This window comes from Symsagittifera roscoffensis, chromosome 3, assembly GCF_963678635.1.
Source record: "Symsagittifera roscoffensis chromosome 3, txSymRosc1.1, whole genome shotgun sequence".
In the NCBI taxonomy this organism is placed as follows: Eukaryota; Metazoa; Xenacoelomorpha; order Acoela; family Convolutidae; genus Symsagittifera; species Symsagittifera roscoffensis.
The window spans coordinates 29,946,169-29,968,190 of record NC_087064.1 but is presented as its reverse complement, the minus strand read 5'-3'; the positions used below and the strand labels follow the sequence as shown (position 1 = coordinate 29,968,190).

Sequence of the window (22,022 nt, the reverse complement as noted above, 5' to 3'; positions counted from 1 at the left end):
TGTCAAACCAACCAGATCTATGATAAGAATCATTAAATTAAACAAATTGATAAATCAAAGCAAATAAAACGCAAATAAGTGTCTCAATTTTCAGACACAGAGGTGAAGTTGCACGCAGCATACACAAGCAAAAATATGACAGAACTGCTAAATGACGCAAGCCATTTATGACGCATTAGCAATACCACTCAATTTGAAAAAAAAAAGAAATTTGCCAACTAACGTGCCTCAATTTATAGAGCTTTGCTTGTGTAATAATTGCATATTTATTCACAGCGACATAATTTTTTTGTGTTGGGAGCCTCCCATTGCTCGTTTTAAAGCTTGTCAGGTATTCTTTCTCATCGTCTCATTGGTAGGAAGTTTAATAGTTTGAAGTATTGCAATCTAAAGGATGCGGATGTATACTAGGTGGATTCAAAAACCTAGTACTGAGATTGTACAAATAAGATATTGCAGTGAAAAGCCACGACTTTTTCTTTTATTCTCCTCAATTGAAACAACAATCAGTTTTTACAATCACGAACGATTACCCAATTCGAGTATGTGTTTTTTGTTGCTGAATCCACAATTATTTATTCTCGTACTGCATATGAATGTTGGATTTTCTGTTCGTTATCTGTCTTCTGTTATCGCTTCAGTTTTAAGTTCTCTTATTGGTATCTGCTGGCAAAATCCATCCAAAAATACCACTGTAGGTACACCACCTAAAAGATTGAATCATAGCCAAGAGACAATCGGAAAAGAGTCAATGAACGCAAGTAAACAGAAAACAAACACTGACTTTCGATTTTCCAAAAAAAAGCAGATGGCCTTACAACTCTTTGAATTTCTAGAGCAATTAGCAAACTTTCATTGACACTTATTTGATAAAACTGACCTAATTTGAGAAAACTGACCCAATTTGAGAAAACTGGATCAAAGAGCAAACTTTTTTTATTTCGCAGGGAAATCTGATAATTATATTCCATTCTCGAAAAAATAAACAGACGGACGATAGTCCGGAAAAGCACAAAAACTATTCGTAAAAAATAGGTCCCGGCCTTTGCCATCTCAAGCAGTTGTGTTACCTCTACGCCAGATGCCACCGGAAAATTGATTGAGTTTATTATTGGCAAGTGGCAACTAAGCCAAAAATAACTGAGCAGAACGCTGCAATGCAAAAAAACTGTACTAAAACGCGCACGCAAAAAAATAATTTTTTCTTTCAGTTTTCAAACGATGCCCTAAGATACCACTAAGTCAATATATGCTAAGCCAAAACCGAAAGAAAAAAAAACTGAAATTTTAACGAATCGAGTTGGTGAAATTACAACCAAGCTAAAAAGCAAATTTCGATTAGGCTAGATATTTAAAAAGCCAACATGCTCAAAATACGTCTGTTGCAACAGAAAGGCCCAGTAGTACAGAGTCCTGGATACAGAGATAAGTCCTGTGAACAAAATTTTTCACGGGAAAAAGTCCAGTACTCGATTGCAATACCTTTGTTTATCACAGTTTACGAAACAAAATTGACTAAATCCATTTTTATACACAATTGAATATTGTCGCGGAGTTCGGAATTCAAGCAAACACAGGTCGGGGTGTGACTGATCACGGTCTATGTCTTTCGAAATTTCATTTGCTTGTGATTTGCCTTCCTTTCATAACTAGAAATCGACCACATTATTTTGCACTCTTTCCGCTTTCGCAATTGGAGTGCACGATTCATCTTAATTTTAGCAACTGAACTTATTTGAACTCAAATGCACATATACATGAGTGTAAACAAAAATGCATTAACATGTATGATGCACTTCTGTAGTTATTAGAGCATTTTAAGACTTATTCCCAAAAAAAACTACAACTACATCATGAAAACCAATAATAGAAAATAACTCCAGTCTTTTCAACTAAAAATTTAAAACATAGCCACCAGACAAAAGTTAACAGAAAAAAATACGGACTTGTATTAAAAAAAAATTCAAATTTAGCATTTCAAAGAAAAAAATACATTTTTAAATACATTTTTAATACATTAACCTAACTAAAGAAAACTGGATCAACGAGTCAAGTTTTTATTCCGCTGGAAATCTGAAAACTAAATTCCACTTTCGAAAGTAAAAATCGTTCACTTTTTTTCGCGCCATTTCCACGTTCGTATTTGGAGAGTGCTATTTACGTCACATTTATATCCAAGTGCATTCATAAATGCATCAATATGTACGAATGCACATCTGTAGTTATTAGAGACTTTTCTGCACATTTCAAGACCTATATAAGAGTCTTCACGGCGTTAATTATTCTTAATACAGAGGCGAAACGGAATTTTACATAATCTGCGATACCACATAAAATAGCATGGTAAGCTAGCAGGCATGAAAGATATCAACTGAGTCTTTGTCTGGAATGATTTTCTATTTGCGGAATACACGCCCAGGAATACAATCAACGACGTTTAATGAAAATTCAAAAACAATTATTGAGCAAGAACTGAGCTGGCAAATCTTTGATAAATTAAAGTAGAACCGAAAAGAGAATTGTCATGAAAAATGTTGAACTATAAATTGTATTTCAAGATGTTTAGCATTGTGCGATACAGAGGGGACCATCAAAACTCAGAGGGGACCATCAATTCCCTTAGAGCTGTCCAAAATTAGTTCACTTAGAAGATAAAAAATCACTAGGGCCGAATAAAATTTTCAAGCAAAAAAATTTACGAAGTCAGGGGTAGTACAAATTTTGTCAAGGCTAGTACTGAGTTACAAATAACAGGAGTAAATCAAAATACTAAGAACAAATAAGACGAAAATTGAATTGAGAAAAAAAGATGTGGCAACTAAGCCGTCAAAACATAAGCAGGCAAATAGGCCAAACATTTTTTGAGTAGTAAAAAAATTACAGTTACCTCTAAGTGCGATACTAAGCGTTTAGACGTGTGCCGGAGACGCTAGAAAATTTAAATTTATTATGAACCAAGGCACCAACTGATTCAAGTCATTTAGTTAATAGCAAGCGTAATAAATTATCTATTTCGTTGGAATATCAAAAATTATAATCCACTACCGAACTTGAAAGTAATTCAGGTTATTTCACGCCATTTCCGCTTTCGTAAATGAACAGTTATTGAAATAAAAAAAGTGCATTTATACTTAAAAGGATTCATAACTGCATTAATATGTATGATGCACATTTGAAGTTATTAGAGCATTTCAAGACTTTTTCCTGAAAAACAGCAAAAAATCACAAGGACCGATTTAAGTTAAAATCACACTTTTACACTTCAAAATTATCCGCGTACAGCTTTTTGAATTTCGAAAAACTTTAGCAACTTATTTGACATTTACTTGATACTTACTTGATACTATAACCCAGATGGAGAAAACTGGATCAAAAGGTTCAATTAGTATTCCGCTAAGAAATCTAAAAACTAAAATCCACTTTCAAAACTATGGGTCGTTTACGTTTTTCCGTACTTTTTCCACTTTTGTAGTTAGATCGCATAATTTGCCTCCATTTCAACAAATTAATTCGACTTAATTGAAGTGAACTTTAAGTGCAAATATGAATATTGTTTAATTTTTAGTGATTATTTATTATTAGATCAATTGTGAAAAGGAATCATTTTTTTCACGAATGCTGTCCTCAATGATGTTTTTTAAGGATTTTGGATTATTTTGAGAAAATCGAGAAACATTATTACAGGTAGAAAAAAAATCAATCAAATTATAAAACGTTTATAATGGAGATTCGTCTCATCGAACAATCAATTGCGGTGAAGGCTAGAAAGGGAGATGGGTTAAGTGACTTGACAGAAAAAAATCAATTTAGGGAACAATAAATGCCCTAAGAACTGAGAATTTACTTGTCAAAAAAATGCAACAACTGAAAACCCTGAAACCTTCATATCAAACTAAAAATCACTTAATTCATTAAAGCTTTACAATTCTGGTTTTTTCTGCGGCAGACTGACAAGTTTCAACTAACCGACAAACAATTTTTGCAAGAAACTGATCTTTCGGTACGTTTAAATGCAACCCCAAAGCCTATTGGAAATAACCCCTACCTTCTCTCATAAGTTCATTCCTGTTGCGCTGAACAAGGAAAATTTGAGCACGTATCCTCTCCTTCAATTCTTGACAGGAATTTTCGAACTTTGTCGGAGCTGAAAACAAAAATGAACGCTAGTGACTTCAGGTATAAATATGACAAAGACAAAGAAAATACCTGAGCCATAAACTGTTTGACGCTATTTTTAGAACTGTTTAACTGAACAAGTCTAGTCTTGTTCAGTTATACATATACACTGAACATGTACGCGTTTTTCAGCTCTTATGGAGCCCGCTTTAGTGACAGCTGCAAACAATTTTTAGTTAATTTTCGGTGTTGGGAAATGTTGCCTCACCCTCGATACAAAGAATACTGAGCTTTCTACTGAGAGAAAGAGATATTAGCCACTCTCTAATGTCCGAGATCGCATCATGAAACTAGCTAAATTTATTCTAGGTTGTTTTTAAAGCGGTAGCCAAATTGAAGATAGTTCAGGGCCACGTATCTTTATTGTCATATTTTAGCTCCAAATGCCCCCCCCCCCCAATTGACTATTTGAAAACTAACTTTAAATATTTTTCTCACCAGTCGGTACTCTTGAACTTGATGTACATGAAATGTCGCTAGACTCCTCAAGAAACCCTGAAGACGAGCAGATGTCGTTAGAGATTGAGTAGTTTTGAGAGTTGAGCACTATTGAAGAGAAATTAGATGAGCCTGGAACATTTATTGATGCAGTCACATTAAGCCAGAAGAAATTTCGTCCGTGAGCTCACGCAAATTCAGGTATTATTAAGTCGTCGATATCAGCGGTTGGTACCTTTTTGATAGTTTAAGCGAAGCACAACTTTGTGTCACTAGGAAAATATGATATGCTCACCTTCTTTTGTCAAGCATTTGGCTTTGTTTAGCTAGTCTGTAAAATGTCAGTTTGGGCATTGCAGAAATCGAAATATCGGCGATCAACTTACGGTTTCAAACTTATCAACTAATAATCAATAAATGCAACCCTTAACCAACTGCGACAACAATTTGCTCATGTTAAGCCCTGCACCCCCATCGATTCAATAACGCAATTGCTTGCCAACCTTCTTCTGAAATTATTGTTTCCTTATTTGGTTCCAGTATGACACGCGGCTTTCTTTCGCGACGAGCTGCCCTGCGTCTGGATCTGCGCATTGCGCCAAGCACTGTGTTGTGCAATCTGCACTGGTGAGGTTCGTTTAACTTCTGCCGACAATTGCACCTCCATTGGCTCCGATCCTTCAGACTTGTAAGTGTCAGTTGGTTGTCTGCCACATTATTGACGATGCTAACTAAATTCAACAATCAGATATAGTCACACTTGCAGCAAGTTAATTTCATCTATCAATAACGGCAGCGGAAAAAAATAGTTGGTTTTACAAACTGGGCTAATTGAAATCGGGTTGCGAGAAATTATCAATTGGTTTTCCAATGCCAAATAACTGAAACATTTTTACTAAGTTTGTGATTTAAGTTGTTATTCCAACAAATCTAAATCGATAGATCAATACCGAAAACACAATGGTGGTAACCTTAAAAAATCTAACATTTAAATAAAACTGTTATGGTATAGGTTTGCACATGAACATGAGTCAAGTAAAAACAAACCTTCTTTGCACAAAAAAGGACAAATTTCGAATTCTTGAGATTTCTGCCGACGAAAAACCGAGAAACTTGAAGCCATGAATCTGAATAAACAAAACTTCTAAGATGAAAAAGAGTTTAACTCCGAAAAAAAAACTTGAAATCATGAAATAAAACTATCTAAGGAAATGTACAGCTAGAGCAGGTCAGATTTATAATAAACCCTTGTTGTACCCTGGCTGTATATCACCGTAGGATTGGAAAATTCAAATTTTGTTACGTGATTGAAACCATGGTTTTACAAAGAGGCGAATCTTCGCGAACACTAGCGAGAAAACGACAAAAAAACAGCTCTATAAAGTGCAATACGAAAAAGTTGAAACAAGCCTCGAGTTAGTAAAAATTCGGCTACGTCTCGGATTTGATCTTCGACCATGAAATTTTGAGTCTCACTCACTAACTACTCAGCCACAGAGGCTTAATAAATCACTAACACTAGCTGCAAAAAAGAACAGATGCTATGAAATATCGTGATTATAGCAAAAGTGCCACCAAATAAATGAACACTTTCAATGAACACCTTTATTTTTCAGTTAGGTTAGAACAAAAAGGTTCATACTGATACACTACGCTGCCCGATAGTGTAAGAACTGAAAAATCAGAACTTTTTTGAAATTACTAGGATCACCATATCTGCGTAAACTAATATGATTTGAACAATCATATTGTGAGGCTCGATTCGCATTCTCTCGGAGAACCTTCAAAGCACCTTACAACAGGATTACTAATTCCAAATTTTGTTAGAAAACACTTTAACGTTCAGTTTTTTAAAAGTTAGCGCGCGAGGAAAGGGAAAAGCAATCACGCTCCAACAGATGTTTGGTAAAAACCGTAGATGACCTTAGAAAATTTACATTTATTTCCATGTATGAATGCAAAGACTACTTCACTTCATCATTTGTATAACTTATTTTAAATGTTGAAATAAATTGGTATTTTAACATTACAACAGTGGTTTCATAAATTGTATCAAAAGCATCTGTTAAATAATGTAGAGATAGATTATTTACATAGCTAACCAAGTTCCAGTTCTCGTTGTGAACTTTTGAATCAAAGACGAAAATGACGACACGCAAAAGATTTGATTTTTCAGCTGGATTATGAACCAAAAAGACTTAAGGTTGCTGCCCAAGTAGCACAGGACGATCTGATCACAATCACCCAAGAATTAGTGAATTTTTTTAAAAAGATTTTCATTGTTTCTTTTTTCCTTGACGATGGAAGAGGGTTCATTTAGACAATAAGCTGCAAATATGACGCAATAGCTTAAAATTATAGCTCATATTATAGCTTTAAACCAATAGAAAGAGGGGAAACTCTCACTAATTGGTCTGAAAGCAGAAAAAAATTAGACATTTTAAAAAAAAATCAAACTGAGACCACTTTTTTGATTTGTTCCGGAATCAGAATCACGAGTAATAGGGTTTTAATATGACATCACACTTAACCCCACTATGAATTTTTTTTTGAGTTTCGTAAAATTTGGCTGAAAAAAAACACCCTATACCTATCACTTCGGAAAATAAAGGCTTAAAATCAAGCAACCTTTCACCATAGTTCCTTCCTACTTCGTTAAAGGGTCGGAACAACTACTTGAATATGAGTAAACGCTTTTTAAAGATATTTCATCATGGAATTTTAAATTAATTCTCCGACCGTTTTTTGAAGATTCTGATTGCAAAGTATCGCTCTCATTGTTTGAATAGCTTTCATCTTCCGCGTAGCATTCTTCATCGTCTGAATCTGGTTCTAATTGCCATTTTTCCACTGGTATTGTATCGTTTTAACACTTTATATAAGCATCAATGTATACACTAATGGTTTCCCAGCGTAGATAAAGATTTGAGACTTCGTCCACCGTTATTTCAATACTGTCAGCTGGAATCTCAGGTTCAGTATCTTCTTCCGTATCAAATACGTGCTCATTGTATCTGGATGTTATCTCAACATCCTCTCGATTCTGTATAATCTGGACATGATTCATTCTTTGTGAAGGTCATTGGAATATGCAACTTGAACAAATGCTAACACTTTTTGAAATAAAAACAAGATGCCCTCACGCAGTCTTCTTTTTAAGCAAAATTATTACTCATTTCGACATCTGGAACAAGGAGAGCCGGTTACTGTATGATTAGTCCCGAAATATATTTTTTCACGAGAAAATCACAAAAAATCAAAAGTTGTTAATTAGATCGCAAAATGGTCTGAAAACCAATTCTAAGACCATTTTTGTTCTAATTTGGTGAAAAAACCATTATGTATTCAGACCAGTATTTCTCAGCACTGAGACACTTTTTTTGAGTTGCAAATCACGACCAATAGGAATAAAATATTACAATTAACATCCTTCGGCAAGAAAATCAAACCACTCTACGCCATAGTTACTTCCTGTCACCTCATGGCGTTGTCGAAAACAGGCGAAGGTGCGCATCAGAAAAATAAGGAAAAACCTTTGTATGAAAAAAACTGGTTTACTACGGTAATCGGACCACGTAACTTGCACTCGGATAGGAGCGGTAACTTTCATCAAGTGAAAAACAGCAAAGACTTGAAAAGGTGATACATTTGAGAAAAAAATCGGTGAGGTTCGTTTAACTTCTCCCGACAATTGCACCTCCATTGGCTCCGATCCTTCAGACTTGTAAGTGTCAGTTGGTTGTCTGCCACATTATTGACGATGCTAACTAAATTCAACAATCAGATATAGTCACACTTGCAGCAAGTTAATTTCATCTATCAATAACGGCAGCGGAAAAAAATAGTTGGTTTTACAAACTGGGCTAATTGAAATCGGGTTGCGAGAAATTATCAATTGGTTTTCCAATGCCAAATAACTGAAACATTTTTACTAAGTTTGTGATTTAAGTTGTTATTCCAACAAATCTAAATCGATAGATCAATACCGAAAACACAATGGTGGTAACCTTAAAAAATCTAACATTTAAATAAAACTGTTATGGTATAGGTTTGCACATGAACATGAGTCAAGTAAAAACAAACCTTCTTTGCACAAAAAAGGACAAATTTCGAATTCTTGAGATTTCTGCCGACGAAAAACCGAGAAACTTGAAGCCATGAATCTGAATAAACAAAACTTCTAAGATGAAAAAAAGTTTAACTCCGAAAAAAAACTTGAAATCATGAAATAAAACTATCTAAGGAAATGTACAGCTAGAGCAGGTCAGATTTATAATAAACCCTTGTTGTACCCTGGCTGTATATCACCGTAGGATTGGAAAATTCAAATTTTGTTACGTGATTGAAACCATGGTTTTACAAAGAGGCGAATCTTCGCGAACACTAGCGAGAAAACGACAAAAAAAACAGCTCTATAAAGTGCAATACGAAAAAGTTGAAACAAGCCTCGAGTTAGTAAAAATTCGGCTACGTCTCGGATTTGATCTTCGACCATGAAATTTTGAGTCTCACTCACTAACTACTCAGCCACAGAGGCTTAATAAATCACTAACACTAGATGCAAAAAAGAACAGATGCTATGAAATATCGTGATTATAGCAAAAGTGCCACCAAATAAATGAACACTTTCAATGAACACCTTTATTTTTCAGTTAGGTTAGAACAAAAAGGTTCATACTGATACACTACGCTGCCCGATAGTGTAAGAACTGAAAAATCAGAACTTTTTTTGAAATTACTAGGATCACCATATCTGCGTAAACTAATATGATTTGAACAATCATATTGTGAGGCTCGATTCGCATTCTCTCGGAGAACCTTCAAAGCACCTTACAACAGGATTACTAATTCCAAATTTTGTTAGAAAACACTATAACGTTCAGTTTTTTAAAAGTTAGCGCGCGAGGAAAGGGAAAAGCAATCACGCTCCAACAGATGTTTGGTAAAAACCGTAGATGACCTTAGAAAATTTACATTTATTTCCATGTATGAATGCAAAGACTACTTCACTTCATCATTTGTATAACTTATTTTAAATGTTGAAATAAATTGGTATTTTAACATTACAACATAGTGGTTTCATAAATTGTATCAAAAGCATCTGTTAAATAATGTATAGATAGATTATTTACATAGCTAACCAAGTTCCAGTTCTCGTTGTGAACTTTTGAATCAAAGACGAAAATGGCGACACGCAAAAGATTTGATTTTTCAGCTGGATTATGAACCAAAAAGACTTAAGGTTGCTGCCCAAGTAGCACAGGACGATCTGATCACAATCACCCAAGAATTAGTGAATTTTTTTAAAAAGATTTTCATTGTTTCTTTTTTCCTTGACGATGGAAGAGGGTTCATTTAGACAATAAGCTGCAAATATGACGCAATAGCTTAAAATTATAGCTCATATTATAGCTTTAAACCAATAGAAAGAGGGGAAACTCTCACTAATTGGTCTGAAAGCAGAAAAAAATTAGACATTTTAAAAAAAAATCAAACTGAGACCACTTTTTTGATTTGTTCCGGAATCAGAATCACGAGTAATAGGGTTTTAATATGACATCACACTTAACCCCACTATGAATTTTTTTTTGAGTTTCGTAAAATTTGGCTGAAAAAAAACACCCTATACCTATCACTTCGGAAAATAAAGGCTTAAAATCAAGCAACCTTTCACCATAGTTCCTTCCTACTTCGTTAAAGGGTCGGAACAACTACTTGAATATGAGTAAACGCTTTTTAAAGATATTTCATCATGGAATTTTAAATTAATTCTCCGACCGTTTTTTGAAGATTCTGATTGCAAAGTATCGCTCTCATTGTTTGAATAGCTTTCATCTTCCGCGTAGCATTCTTCATCGTCTGAATCTGGTTCTAATTGCCATTTTTCCACTGGTATTGTATCGTTTTAACACTTTATATAAGCATCAATGTATACACTAATGGTTTCCCAGCGTAGATAAAGATTTGAGACTTCGTCCACCGTTATTTCAATACTGTCAGCTGGAATCTCAGGTTCAGTATCTTCTTCCGTATCAAATACGTGCTCATTGTATCTGGATGTTATCTCAACATCCTCTCGATTCTGTATAATCTGGACATGATTCATTCTTTGTGAAGGTCATTGGAATATGCAACTTGAACAAATGCTAACACTTTTTGAAATAAAAACAAGATGCCCTCACGCAGTCTTCTTTTTAAGCAAAATTATTACTCATTTCGACATCTGGAACAAGGAGAGCCGGTTACTGTATGATTAGTCCCGAAATATATTTTTTCACGAGAAAATCACAAAAAATCAAAAGTTGTTAATTAGATCGCAAAATGGTCTGAAAACCAATTCTAAGACCATTTTTGTTCTAATTTGGTGAAAAAACCATTATGTATTCAGACCAGTATTTCTCAGCACTGAGACACTTTTTTTGAGTTGCAAATCACGACCAATAGGAATAAGATATTACAATTAACATCCTTCGGCAAGAAAATCAAACCACTCTACGCCATAGTTACTTCCTGTCACCTCATGGCGTTGTCGAAAACAGGCGAAGGTGCGCATCAGAAAAATAAGGAAAAAGCTTTGTATGAAAAAAACTGGTTTACTACGGTAATCGGACCACGTAACTTGCACTCGGATAGGAGCGGTAACTTTCATCAAGTGAAAAACAGCAAAGACTTGAAAAGGTGATACATTTGAGAAAAAAATCGACTTCTGAGATCCACCTATCGAAGAAACATATTTGGCAAACATAATAAGCTGAGATAGTATTAACGTTATTACTGGAATTGAACCTTTAGACATAAAGGACATTAAAGTTCTTCCTATCCAAAATAGCGAATTTCAAGAAAACCACACAGCTAGGAACAATCGGAAAATTGTTGGCGATTTTCAAAGCAGCCGAAATTATTCAATTTTTTTTTCAAAAAAAAATTACTTCGCCACAAGGCTCTTACAATTTCAGTAAACTTGATAATTGACAATCTTATATTCAAAAACAAACTGATTTATTTAGATTTATGTGTAGTTTTGTTCGTCAAATGCAAAGTTTTGTAATCAAATTAAAACATGTTTTCGAACATTTTAATTGAGCTTACTAATTAAACAAATGAGTATACCTTCTAACTCTTTGTACCGATTGCAGTACACTTGTGTGAAATAAAAAAATTTATTCAACTGAAACTCACACTAACAATTGGCACTCACTGCTGAGATGGACCAAAGAAGGAAGATGAACAGGTTCAAGATAATAAATTACGAAAACTACTAGTACAAAACCCAATCAAAGGCCCACAAGTGCAGGCTGAACTCATTCCATTTGCCATTAACTCAAAGTAGTAGAAATAAAGCTGTAAAGGGACTATTAGTGTCCACAATCCAGAATAGAAATGTTTTGAAATGTTTATCAAAATTGATGATTGCAATGAATTGGCATCAATTATCAGAGTTTGAAGTTGAACTTGGCTCAACTTCAGGGTTAACCTGCTCAACCACCATGCTGATGCTTTCTTCCACCACTACAGCTTCAGCGTCTAAAAAATCATTGCCTCATTACTTGAGATTTGGAAACAGCTTCCATACATTTTCACATAGCCAAACAAACTCACCATTGGGTAAGATATTTTTCAAAGCAGCGAGAAGTACCCAAAATTGGCAGAAAATTTTGAGAACTATACTGACTTTGATTACATCACCGGCCAACACAGAGCGAATTTTTTCAAAAGCCACATCTTTTACCCAAAAGTAGGAAGAATCAGCTCCAATCAAAAATTTAAACTGATATAGAAAATTCAAATAGATTCGGATATATTTAAATTGGTGCCAACAATTTTAATGATTTTTTATTCATTTTTAAAATGGACATCATTGATCACAATGAATAAAGACCCCGTGTACTTCCAATTTGTTGCGTGGTAATCCTTTCATATGTGGTAATCCTTTCAAAACGATTGGGCTAAGTCAGCTAAAATTCAACATGTGAAAAACTCATGTGTGGTGAAAATAAAGAAGGTCGATGTTCATAATTATTAGGTTCTTTTCGTCTCACCTTATTGATACTGCTCAAAATGTACCTGAAGATGTTGAAGTGCTTTGTACAAGAGTAGGGCTCGGTTGGGGTTGGGTTTCCACTGGGCTTTCCTTGCTCTCTGCAGCTTTGGGTTCCAGACAACCGGGACATCTGTCATTTGGTTTTTGCTGCATGAAATAATCTGCTAAGCTACTTCTGGTTCCCTCTGAAATAAACAACTTTCTCAAATATGAGTTACAGCATAATCTGACAGCATTACCACACAACAGTAATAACTGATGGAATAACTGATGGATCCGTTTTTGTCGTCCATCTTATAACCGAGGGAGAAACAAACCATCGCAAGTATCTAACCGCTAAAAATTCTGTCATTTGTGTTCAAATCATCATGATTTTTGAAATTGTTAACTTAAATTTTATGAAAGCCCCCCCCCTTTTTTTAGCTAATTCATACGGTAGCTGATTTACACTTCGGCTTATTTACTACTATCTTCTAACATCCAAATGTCAACATCAAATCGCTATAACTTTCCTTAATATTTTCCTTAAGACACGGTGGTCACAAAATTGAATAAGTTACTTTTAAGCTGGTTGAGCAACAGTCGCACTCCTTGTGCAGCTGACGAGTTCAACGCCATCCTTCCCGGTTTCGGTTTGCTACGGTCTCCTAAAATGAAATAACAAACTGCTTTAATTCCCTTTTAAATTCTGCATCTTCATATTATTGAAGTTGAGATAACCCAAACCAAAAAACTTAACTAATATTGATGAGCTCGGGAGTTAATGCTTGGCAGAAACTTTCTAAGCGTTTATATCTTGTTTCTGATGAGAAGCTACTGGTTCCGAGACGAAAACACTTCGAAGAAGTGGAACCTAGTAAGTATTACACATAGGCAAAACGGGGCTTCGCAACACTTGCGATACAACACAAACATAACAAAAACAAGTTCGATGATTATTCGCGGTACCTGATTTTGCGTGTTCTACTAGTTCTACCAAAAGTTCTAGTTCTACCAAAATGTTCGTATTTCTCAACAAAAATTCATTCTAGGCAAACATGTTAAGCAAAAGATTTGAAAAATAAAATAGCAACGGAACAAAATTTACGAAGCGGAAATAAAACCGCAGTTTTTGAGCAGACATCAGTTGATACGAAAAAAATGATTTGTAAAAAAGTTTTAAGTCCACCCTGAAACTACAATTAACGACTTTTGCAACTATAATCAAAAATGCTTACAGCACAAGAAAAATCAGCGATGTGGCACGCAAGGCAGCAAACCTGAGAGGAAAAACAAAAATCCGATAATTCAATTCTACGGGAAAACAAGTTCAACTGAACTCGAACCGATACCTAAGGGTACAAATAAATTCGAACCTAAGACCTTGGGGTGCAAAGGCCACCACGTTACCTCTATGACAAGTGGGAATGAACCTGAAAGCTGTTAAGGTTCAACACAGAGGCAAAGCTGTAACTTCGCAAACACGAGCGTGAAAGCGGCAAAGATTCGGGAGCTTTAAAATGCACAAAAGTTTTGCATGTATTAATTTGGATTGTAATAACCTTAAGGCAATCACACTAACTTTGCATGTAGAGTATTAAACCAAATTGCGTATAAATTAAGCATTTCAAAAAACCTCGCGAAGTATATCGACTTGGAAAATTTTGAGAAGGGATATTAAATATTATACTGTTGTATGAAACAAAAAGCTTTTTTCAGTTCAATAGATGATGTAAAAGGCATCAACTAAGTTAATTTTTTAACAATCAAATTTCGAAACCCAAGTTATCATAATATTTGCTCTTTTTATGGCTAAATAGGTTTGAAAAAAGTTTCATCGTGATCACACTACGCTACGCTCGTGTTAAAGAAAGGCAAGTAAGATTTGTAATACAAATTGTCTATAGCTGAAAAACTCAATTATACGTGTAATAAGTACCACGTCTTCAATCCTCTTCTCGAAACGAAAACGGAACAAATTACAAAAACAAACTTGTGTGATATGTAGAATTCGTATCCAAGGACCCTTCTGAAGAAATATCTGGTCCAATAGGTTCAATCTGCATCACCACACTGCCGTCTGGACCACTCTGCACATGGGTCAACTTGAATTTTTTTGGTTTGGACTCCATGTTATCATGCAGTGTCACAAAAGGTGCCTCCAGGCCGACAGAGGATAGATCCAACCCTACACGACGCACCGTAATTTATCAGGTAACTTGAACGTTTGAACACTTGCGAATAAAATTATTTCATCAGTAAGATACCAAAAAAAATGAAAAAGACCATTTTTTTATCAATTCAAGCCTTAAAACAGCAATAGCATAACAAATTTCCACTAAAGTTTCTTATATATTATCCCACTGAAAAAACTTTCAATCATTAAAGCTGAATAATGCAGTAATTCTGCTAAAACTTCCCCTTTAGTCTCATACAGCGGGAAATGAGATACAAAAGCACAAACTTGGCAGTATAGGACGTGGCTTTCGCCCTGGTGATTTGCGAGCCGGCTGTGGCTGTGTCCTTGGTCTGCCCACTCGTCTGGCTATCACATTCTTCATTCTGGTCCTCTGTTCACTCTGGTGCTCCCTTTTGTACTCTCTGCGACGTTGCTTAGCCAACAGCTCTCGTATTTTCTCCGGATCTAAAAGGTCGAGGCCTCTTTTCTACAGAAGCTCAAACTAATACAGCAAAAAAACTATCCCACCGATTTATCAAAAAGCCGCCTTTAAACGCTTTGGATTCTATTTTTGCTGACATTACGAGAGTTTTAACTGAACAGAACGAAATGCATCACAAACCTCTTTCTTTCTTGATTTCTTCGAACGTTCGCCGCTCTGCTTGCGACCTGTAGACTGGTCTCGAACTGTCCTCCACTGAACTATAGGCTTCTGAAATAAATATTCAATTTCAGAACACTCAGTTACAGAATCCTGCGAAGTTTAGCTTCGAAAAGAGTCTTTGCATAAGACACAATCTCATATAATGGAGCTAACTAAAATTACCTTTGAAAATAACCTACGCTGACTAAAAGCTATTTGAGACGCCATAACTTTTACATGTCGTAATTCGGTTAAAGTACCTTTCTTGGCTATTTCTGCTATGATAACATCCATGAACTTCTCTGATGTTGACCTCTCGAAAACAGTTCCTTCCTTCTCATGCAGAAACTTCTCAGTCTTCGACTCATCAGGCATACTTTCCACTATTTTTGAATACCTCAACATGCATCCTTTCACTTTAGGAGACGCCTGCGTCCTTAGTGTTTTATACCACATGTTAATAGTAGGGTACGATATTGTCACCATTTCGGCCGTTATTTTCGGAGGTATTTCTGTCGCCCAGTTGAAACAAATGATCGCAATTTTGGCTAAACCCATTTTTGCTTTATCGCAAATAGAGAGGGTTCTCACATATCCAGTCCATGGACAATCTTTCTCTTCGTTTTGACATTTCCACCAATATCCGTCCTGCAAGTTTTCTTTGACGCTTAGTTTGATTTCACTGTCACAAGTGGGACATGCTTCATGTTTGTGAAGGACGTGGTTCTCTACCATCCACAGAATTACTCCTCGCTGCATTCTTACTAACACTGCGTATGGTCCATTAGTTTCATCGATACCTAACAATACATCCAGTTAGAAAATTTGAACAGAATTAATTTTACGTTTTTAAGGGCCATTTATGCACAAGAGTTCTTTTTCAACTGTTAATGTTTTGTTTTATTTCTGGGGAACAAAAAGAGGCAATAGAAACTAATTAATTCTTACTTCTTGCAGCCTCCAGTTCTTTGGGGTCGACTGAAGGAGTCCGTAGAGGTTCCGTGTACTCTTCTATTCCTAAGACACACAGGGATATGAAACCTTTCAACTTCATTGTAAATTATGAATCTGTAGCTCAAATTTCGGAGAAAAAAAAACGCAACTGCTTTTAAATTGATTATTTAATCAATTGAAAAAACCAGCCAGTTTGACGACAGCTTTTAAACTCAGAGGCGAAGCTGAGCTTCGCACCACTTGCGATACAAAACAAGAAAGCCGTTATTTAAAAAAGAATGAAAACGTCAAAAAAACTAGATCTATCAAAAAAATAAATTAGTTTTGAAAGAAAACAAGCGAAGACAATAGAACGTAAAAAAAAGCATCGAAAAAAAATTACCTTAGCCGAAACCCTGTAAGCCGAAAACAACTCATTTTAAAAATTTACTAAGTATCCCTCGCCCTCAATCACACAAAAAATTCATTCGCGGGTCAAATGAAGAATTCAAGGCCAGTAAGCCGATAAAATATCGGTCGAAACCTATTAGATAAAAAAAGGAAAACAAAAATGCCAAAAAAATTTTAAGGACTAATAATAATAAAAACTATTAGGTCCCCTCAAATCAAACACATAACAAAAAAATTCACTCATCGATCGACGCAATATGAGGCGACTAAGCCGATATAAAATAAGCCCAAACGTTATAAACCGATAGAAAAGAAAGTAAAATAGAATAGAAAAGTCAAAAAACAAGTCCAAAAAATTGCACAAAAAAACGCTCGTCGAACGATATAACGCAAAATGAGACTATGAAGAAGGAAAACAAAAAATGGAAATTTTAACAAATCGAGTTGGCAAAATTAGAATCAATACGAAAAATTCCTATAGGACAGATATTTATAAAGCTAGCAAGCACAAAACATATCTGTAGCGGTAAACTTGTTGATAACAGAGGCTTCCAGATGAAGTCCTCTAACAAAATAATTAAGCTACCCGATTGCAGCACCCTAAAAAAACCAGTACCCGATTGCAACACCCTCGCTCATCGCTACGTTAAATATTTACACAGTCGAAGCAGAGCTTCGGACCAATTATAAAACAGCATAAATATTTCTGAAGAAAAACGCAAACCGAAAAAAAACTAAAAACGAACACAGTTTCAAATTAAGATTTTTTCTTAGTAATTGAGATCAACTACAAAACCAAAAAACCTATTTGAGTACGAGTCCCTACTCGTGCACATAAAAAGGCCAAAACGTTTGCAGTTGAAAAATAACAAAAAAATAAATTTTAAGAAATTGAATTGTCAAAATTAGAACAAACACAAAATAAAAATTTCGAATAAGACCGATAATTATAATGCTAACAAGCACACAATATATCTGTAGCGGTGAATTTGTTGATAACATTGGCTTCGAAGAAGAGTCCAGGCCAGGAAAGTCCTGTAAAAAATATATACGGGAAGAAATCCAGTACCCGATTGAAATACCCTTGCTTATCGATTCAATAATAATTTACATAGTCGAAGCAGAGCTTCGCACGAAGTGCGAAACAACATAAATAATTTTGAGGAAAAAAACAAACCTATCAATAATAAAAAACGAACACAACTTCAAAATAAAACTCAGATTTTTTTCGTAATATTTGACACCAACTCAATACCAAAAATCGCCACGAAAAAAAAACTATTTCATGTGCTCAGACAAAATCAATGAAAATATAAAATAGGCCAAAACTGAGCCAATGATTTCAGCTGCAAGCAAGAAAATAAATATTTTAAGAACAACGCTTTTTCATCACTCTTTGAAAAAAATGGCGATGATGACAACTTCAGCAAACCACCAGGTAGCCAAAAACAAACAAAACTAAAACCAATCGATTCAAATCATTATTGAATTACACATATAAAAACTTACTATATTCGATCGTCAAAAGAAAAAATATGAGGACACTAACTCGATATAATATAGGCCGAAACCAACTAAGCAGAAAAAAAACAACAGCTGGTAAAAACTCAGCCTATGATTTCAGCTGGAAGCACGAAAACAAAATATTTTATGAACAACGCTCGTAAATGTAGATAAATAGCTATTACAAAGTTTTTCTTTAAAAAATCGTGATGATGACACAACTTCACTAAAACACCAGGCAGCCGGAAACATACTCAAACTTTAAACCAATCGTTTCAAATCATCATCAAATCACACAAACAAAATTGTACTTCATTCGATCGTCAAAAGAAAAAATATGAGAACACTAACCCGATATAATATGGGCCGAAACCAATTTAGCAGAAAAAAACAACAGCTGGAAAAATTCAAAAGTAATACGACTAATCAATATTTATTGAATACCCCTAAAACACACACACACAAAAATTCAATCGCACGACAATCAAAACAGCATGAGGCCATCAACCCAATATAATACAGGCCGAAAAAAAATTAAGCAAAAAAAAATCAAAAGCTGGAAAAACATTAGAAAAAGAAGAATAATCATGACCTACAAAACTTTGACATACAAAAAGTTATGAAGTAGTCCTCATCAGAACACACGAAAAATGCTTGTGGAATGATATAATGGAGCATGAGGCCACCGATATTCAGGCCGAAACCTATCAAGAAGAAAAACAAGAAAATAAAAAGAAACAAACGTTGGAAAAGCATTAAAAATTACGATTCATCAAAAGTTATTAAATTATCCTCGCCCTCAAAACACCCAAATATAAACACCATGCAGTAAGAAACATACTCAAACTTTAAACCAATCGTTTCAAATTATCAACAAATCACACGAACAAAAACGTACTTGATTCGATCGTCAGAAGAAAAAATATGAGGAGACTATTCCGATATAATATAGGCCGAAACCAATTAAGCAGAAAAAACAAAAGCTGGAAAAATCGAAAAAGAAATACGACTAATCTATATTAATTGAATCCCCTTGTCCTCAAACACACAAACATACACAAACAAAAATTCAATCGCACGACAACCAGAACAACATGAGGCCACCAACCCATTATAATATATGTAACAAATTAAGCAAAAAAGCAACCAAAAGCTGGAAAACATTAGAGAAAAAAAGATAATCAATAGTTATAAAACCTCCTCGTCCTCAGAACACACACACACACACACACACACACAAGCTTCGTTCGCTCGTCAACCAGAACAGCATCAAACAACTAAGCCGATATAACACAGACGGAAACCTATCAATCCGAAAAAAAAAGAAAAAAGTAAAAAAAAGCCAAAAAAAATCAAAAATTTTATGACCTACAAAAAGTTATGACGTAGTCCTCATTAAAACATACGAAAAATGCTTGTCGAACGATATAACACAACATGAGGCCACAAAACCGATATTCAGGCCGAAAACTATCAAGACGAAAAACAAAGAAATACTAAAAAAAAAGCTGGAAAAGCATTTAAAAAATTACGACTCATCAAAATTTATTAAGTTATCCTCGCCCTCATAACACACAAATATAAACTTTATTCGCTCGTCAGAAAAAAAAATATTAGGCCACTAAGCTGTTAAAACATAAGCCGAAACCTATTAAGCCGAATAAAAAGAACGAAGCCAAAAAAAAACAAAAAGATAGGACTTTTAAAAAAGTTTCAAAAATAACATTAGTTGGTTAAAAAGAACTTGTTTTTAATCAAATGGGTTCAACCAATTGGTTATTGGTTAAATCTGCAGAACAAACGATTTTTTTACCCACAAAATTTTAAACCATTTTTGCTCTTTGAATTTCAAGAATAATTTATGGTTGACACTTTGATTGACGAATTAAACCCAATTTAAGAAAACTGGATTAATAGGTAAAGTTTTTACTTCGCTGGGAAATCTGAAAACAAAATTACAATTTCGAAACAAGAAGTCGATTATTTTTTGAAGACCTTCGTAACTGGAGAGCGTAAATTATCTAATTTAGCAGATGAAAATGAATTGAACTTAAAATTGCAAATGAAAATTAAATTGAACTCAAATAGTGCATTAAAATATTAGAGCACTTTAAGACACTTCTTGAAAAAAATCAGAGAAAAAGCCAAAATTGCTTAAAAACTCCAAAAACTAACTTTGCTAGAGTATAACAAAAAATTTCACGGTGCTTAAATAAGCTATTGTAAGCCTGCACGCTGACCTTATTAGCTCGAAACTGTCAAAACTTTCGAAAATTTTTAATAACTTTTGAATCACGACTGAAAGGGCTTTGATATGATACATCACTCAACTCTCTCCGATGATTGTTTGTGGTAGCTGATTTTGCGTTGAAAACAGAAAAAAAACTAAAACACGCCCAAATACAAACCTTCTCCCCGTGTTTCAAATGGTCGGAACAAAAAACATCACGACCTATCTAATAGGCATCACTACAATGAATTCTTAATACGGGGGACCAGCGGGTTTCATTTTGATCTTGCCATAATTGCGTTCAATAGCTTAAATAATCTTTAAGAATGCTACGGAATATAAAAAACCAATGGTAAAGATTTGATTCAACTTACTTTTTCCATTTTTGTCTTTAACGAGACCTCCAAGTTTTCCGATCTTATCTGAGCTGGTGTTAGTTCCATTTGTTTGCCTGGAGTTATTCTCGAAAGTTATCAGCGTCTCAAATGCTCCGTAATCACTTGTATTGCCATTCGAACCAATATGCATCTCGTCAGCGGATAACAGCAACTTCAAAATACTGTCTTTAATTTCTGGTTTGAAACGTCCTTTCAGTAAAGTAAACCAAGTAACCGCGGTGTGAATAGAAATATCAAGTCTCAAAGAAGCCTCGGCGAGCTTTGAACCACTGGCCCACTCGTAAGTTAAGCCCACTATTTGTGCTAAACTCAACTTTGCCCTCTCGCAAATTGAATTGATCCGAACAAATGAGCTCCAAATACATCTTTTCTCAGACTTGCAAAGCCAGGCAAACTGGTCACGAAGGTTACTTTTAGGAGCCAGAAACACTTCGCCTTTGCATTTTGGACACTGTTCAATTTTCTTCAAAAACTTGTTTTCTACCATCCAAGGAATAAGCACGCCGTTTTCCAAGCTCAAGATAGCCAATGCAACTTCCAATTTTTCCGATTCTGCTGATGATGTCTTATCGCTCTGTTTCGCCATTTGGATCTCGTGTGTCGGCGCCATTGTGACCTCATTTGAACTCGGCGGAATATTTGTCTCCATAGGCTCCATCATTGTAGACTGAGGCTCCATCATTGTAGACTGAGGCTCCATCAGAGACACAATTCGTTTCCCTCGTTAGATCCAAGAACACATAAGTTCATATAAGATATATATGATCACGAAGATTCGGTGATTATTTTAGCTACTTAAACTCTTTTGTCGGACAGAGAGACTCATTCTGACACTGAAACGGATTTCTGCGGTAGAAAACAAAACAATCGAAAAAGTGTGTTTAATCAAACAAGGAAGCATAGGTTCCTTCCGGCAGCAATTACACTTAAATGCTATGATCTCTAATGAGAACGAACTAATCATGGCTATTCAATTAAATGTTTCGAGAAAACAAAATTTTCAATACCAAATTTATGAAGTTTTGATTCATTTGTGGCAAATCTCTGTTTTCGCATCACCCGCCAAAAATACCTGGTAAACTACATATGAA

At 35.0% G+C, this 22,022-nt stretch overlaps 2 protein-coding genes across 4 annotated transcripts; both read right to left on the bottom strand.

The window, feature by feature from the left end:
• Positions 1-223: 223 nt before the first annotated feature.
• On the bottom strand, positions 224-7,808 carry LOC134842502 (uncharacterized). 3 transcript variants are annotated; one of them, XM_063858874.1, is made up of 5 exons: positions 7,354-7,808; positions 5,118-5,345; positions 4,615-4,746; positions 4,046-4,144; positions 224-707 (listed from the first exon to the last, which is right to left on the bottom strand). In XM_063858874.1, the coding sequence occupies exons 2-5, from the start codon at positions 5,206-5,208 to the stop codon at positions 616-618; spliced, it is 414 nt and encodes a 137-aa protein (XP_063714944.1). In that variant the 5' UTR covers positions 5,209-5,345; positions 7,354-7,808; the 3' UTR covers positions 224-615. The 3 variants fall into 3 exon arrangements, with proteins under 3 accessions (XP_063714944.1, XP_063714946.1, XP_063714945.1); XM_063858876.1 differs by having other exon boundaries at positions 5,118-5,341; XM_063858875.1 differs by lacking the exon at positions 7,354-7,808 and having other exon boundaries at positions 5,118-5,542.
• Positions 7,809-11,842: 4,034 nt separating this feature from the next.
• Positions 11,843-21,760, bottom strand: LOC134842612 (uncharacterized). The gene is made up of 9 exons (XM_063859030.1): positions 20,908-21,760; positions 16,405-16,473; positions 15,717-16,256; positions 15,436-15,525; positions 15,099-15,278; positions 14,628-14,822; positions 13,216-13,302; positions 12,679-12,840; positions 11,843-12,138 (listed from the first exon to the last, which is right to left on the bottom strand). The coding sequence occupies exons 1-9, from the start codon at positions 21,629-21,631 to the stop codon at positions 12,041-12,043; spliced, it is 2,145 nt and encodes a 714-aa protein (XP_063715100.1). The 5' UTR covers positions 21,632-21,760; the 3' UTR covers positions 11,843-12,040.
• Positions 21,761-22,022: the final 262 nt, after the last annotated feature.

Bases quoted from the DNA above. Each gene is read 5' to 3' on its own strand.
- LOC134842502 (XM_063858874.1), bottom strand. From the start codon at position 5,208: ATGCGCAGATCCAGACGCAGGGCAGCTCGTCGCGAAAGAAAGCCGCGT. The intron at 4,747-5,117 runs GTTGGCAAGCAA...TAAATGTTCCAG, and splicing joins AACAATAATTTCAGAAGAAG to GCTCATCTAATTTCTCTTCA. The intron at 4,145-4,614 runs GTGAGAAAAATA...TTTTGTTTTCAG, and splicing joins AAGTTCAAGAGTACCGACTG to CTCCGACAAAGTTCGAAAAT.
- LOC134842612 (XM_063859030.1), bottom strand. From the start codon at position 21,631: ATGGAGCCTCAGTCTACAATGATGGAGCCTCAGTCTACAATGATGGAG. The intron at 16,257-16,404 runs GTAAGAATTAAT...ATGTATTGTTAG, and splicing joins AGAACTGGAGGCTGCAAGAA to GTATCGATGAAACTAATGGA. The intron at 15,526-15,716 runs GTACTTTAACCG...TATTTATTTCAG, and splicing joins AGCAGAAATAGCCAAGAAAG to AAGCCTATAGTTCAGTGGAG.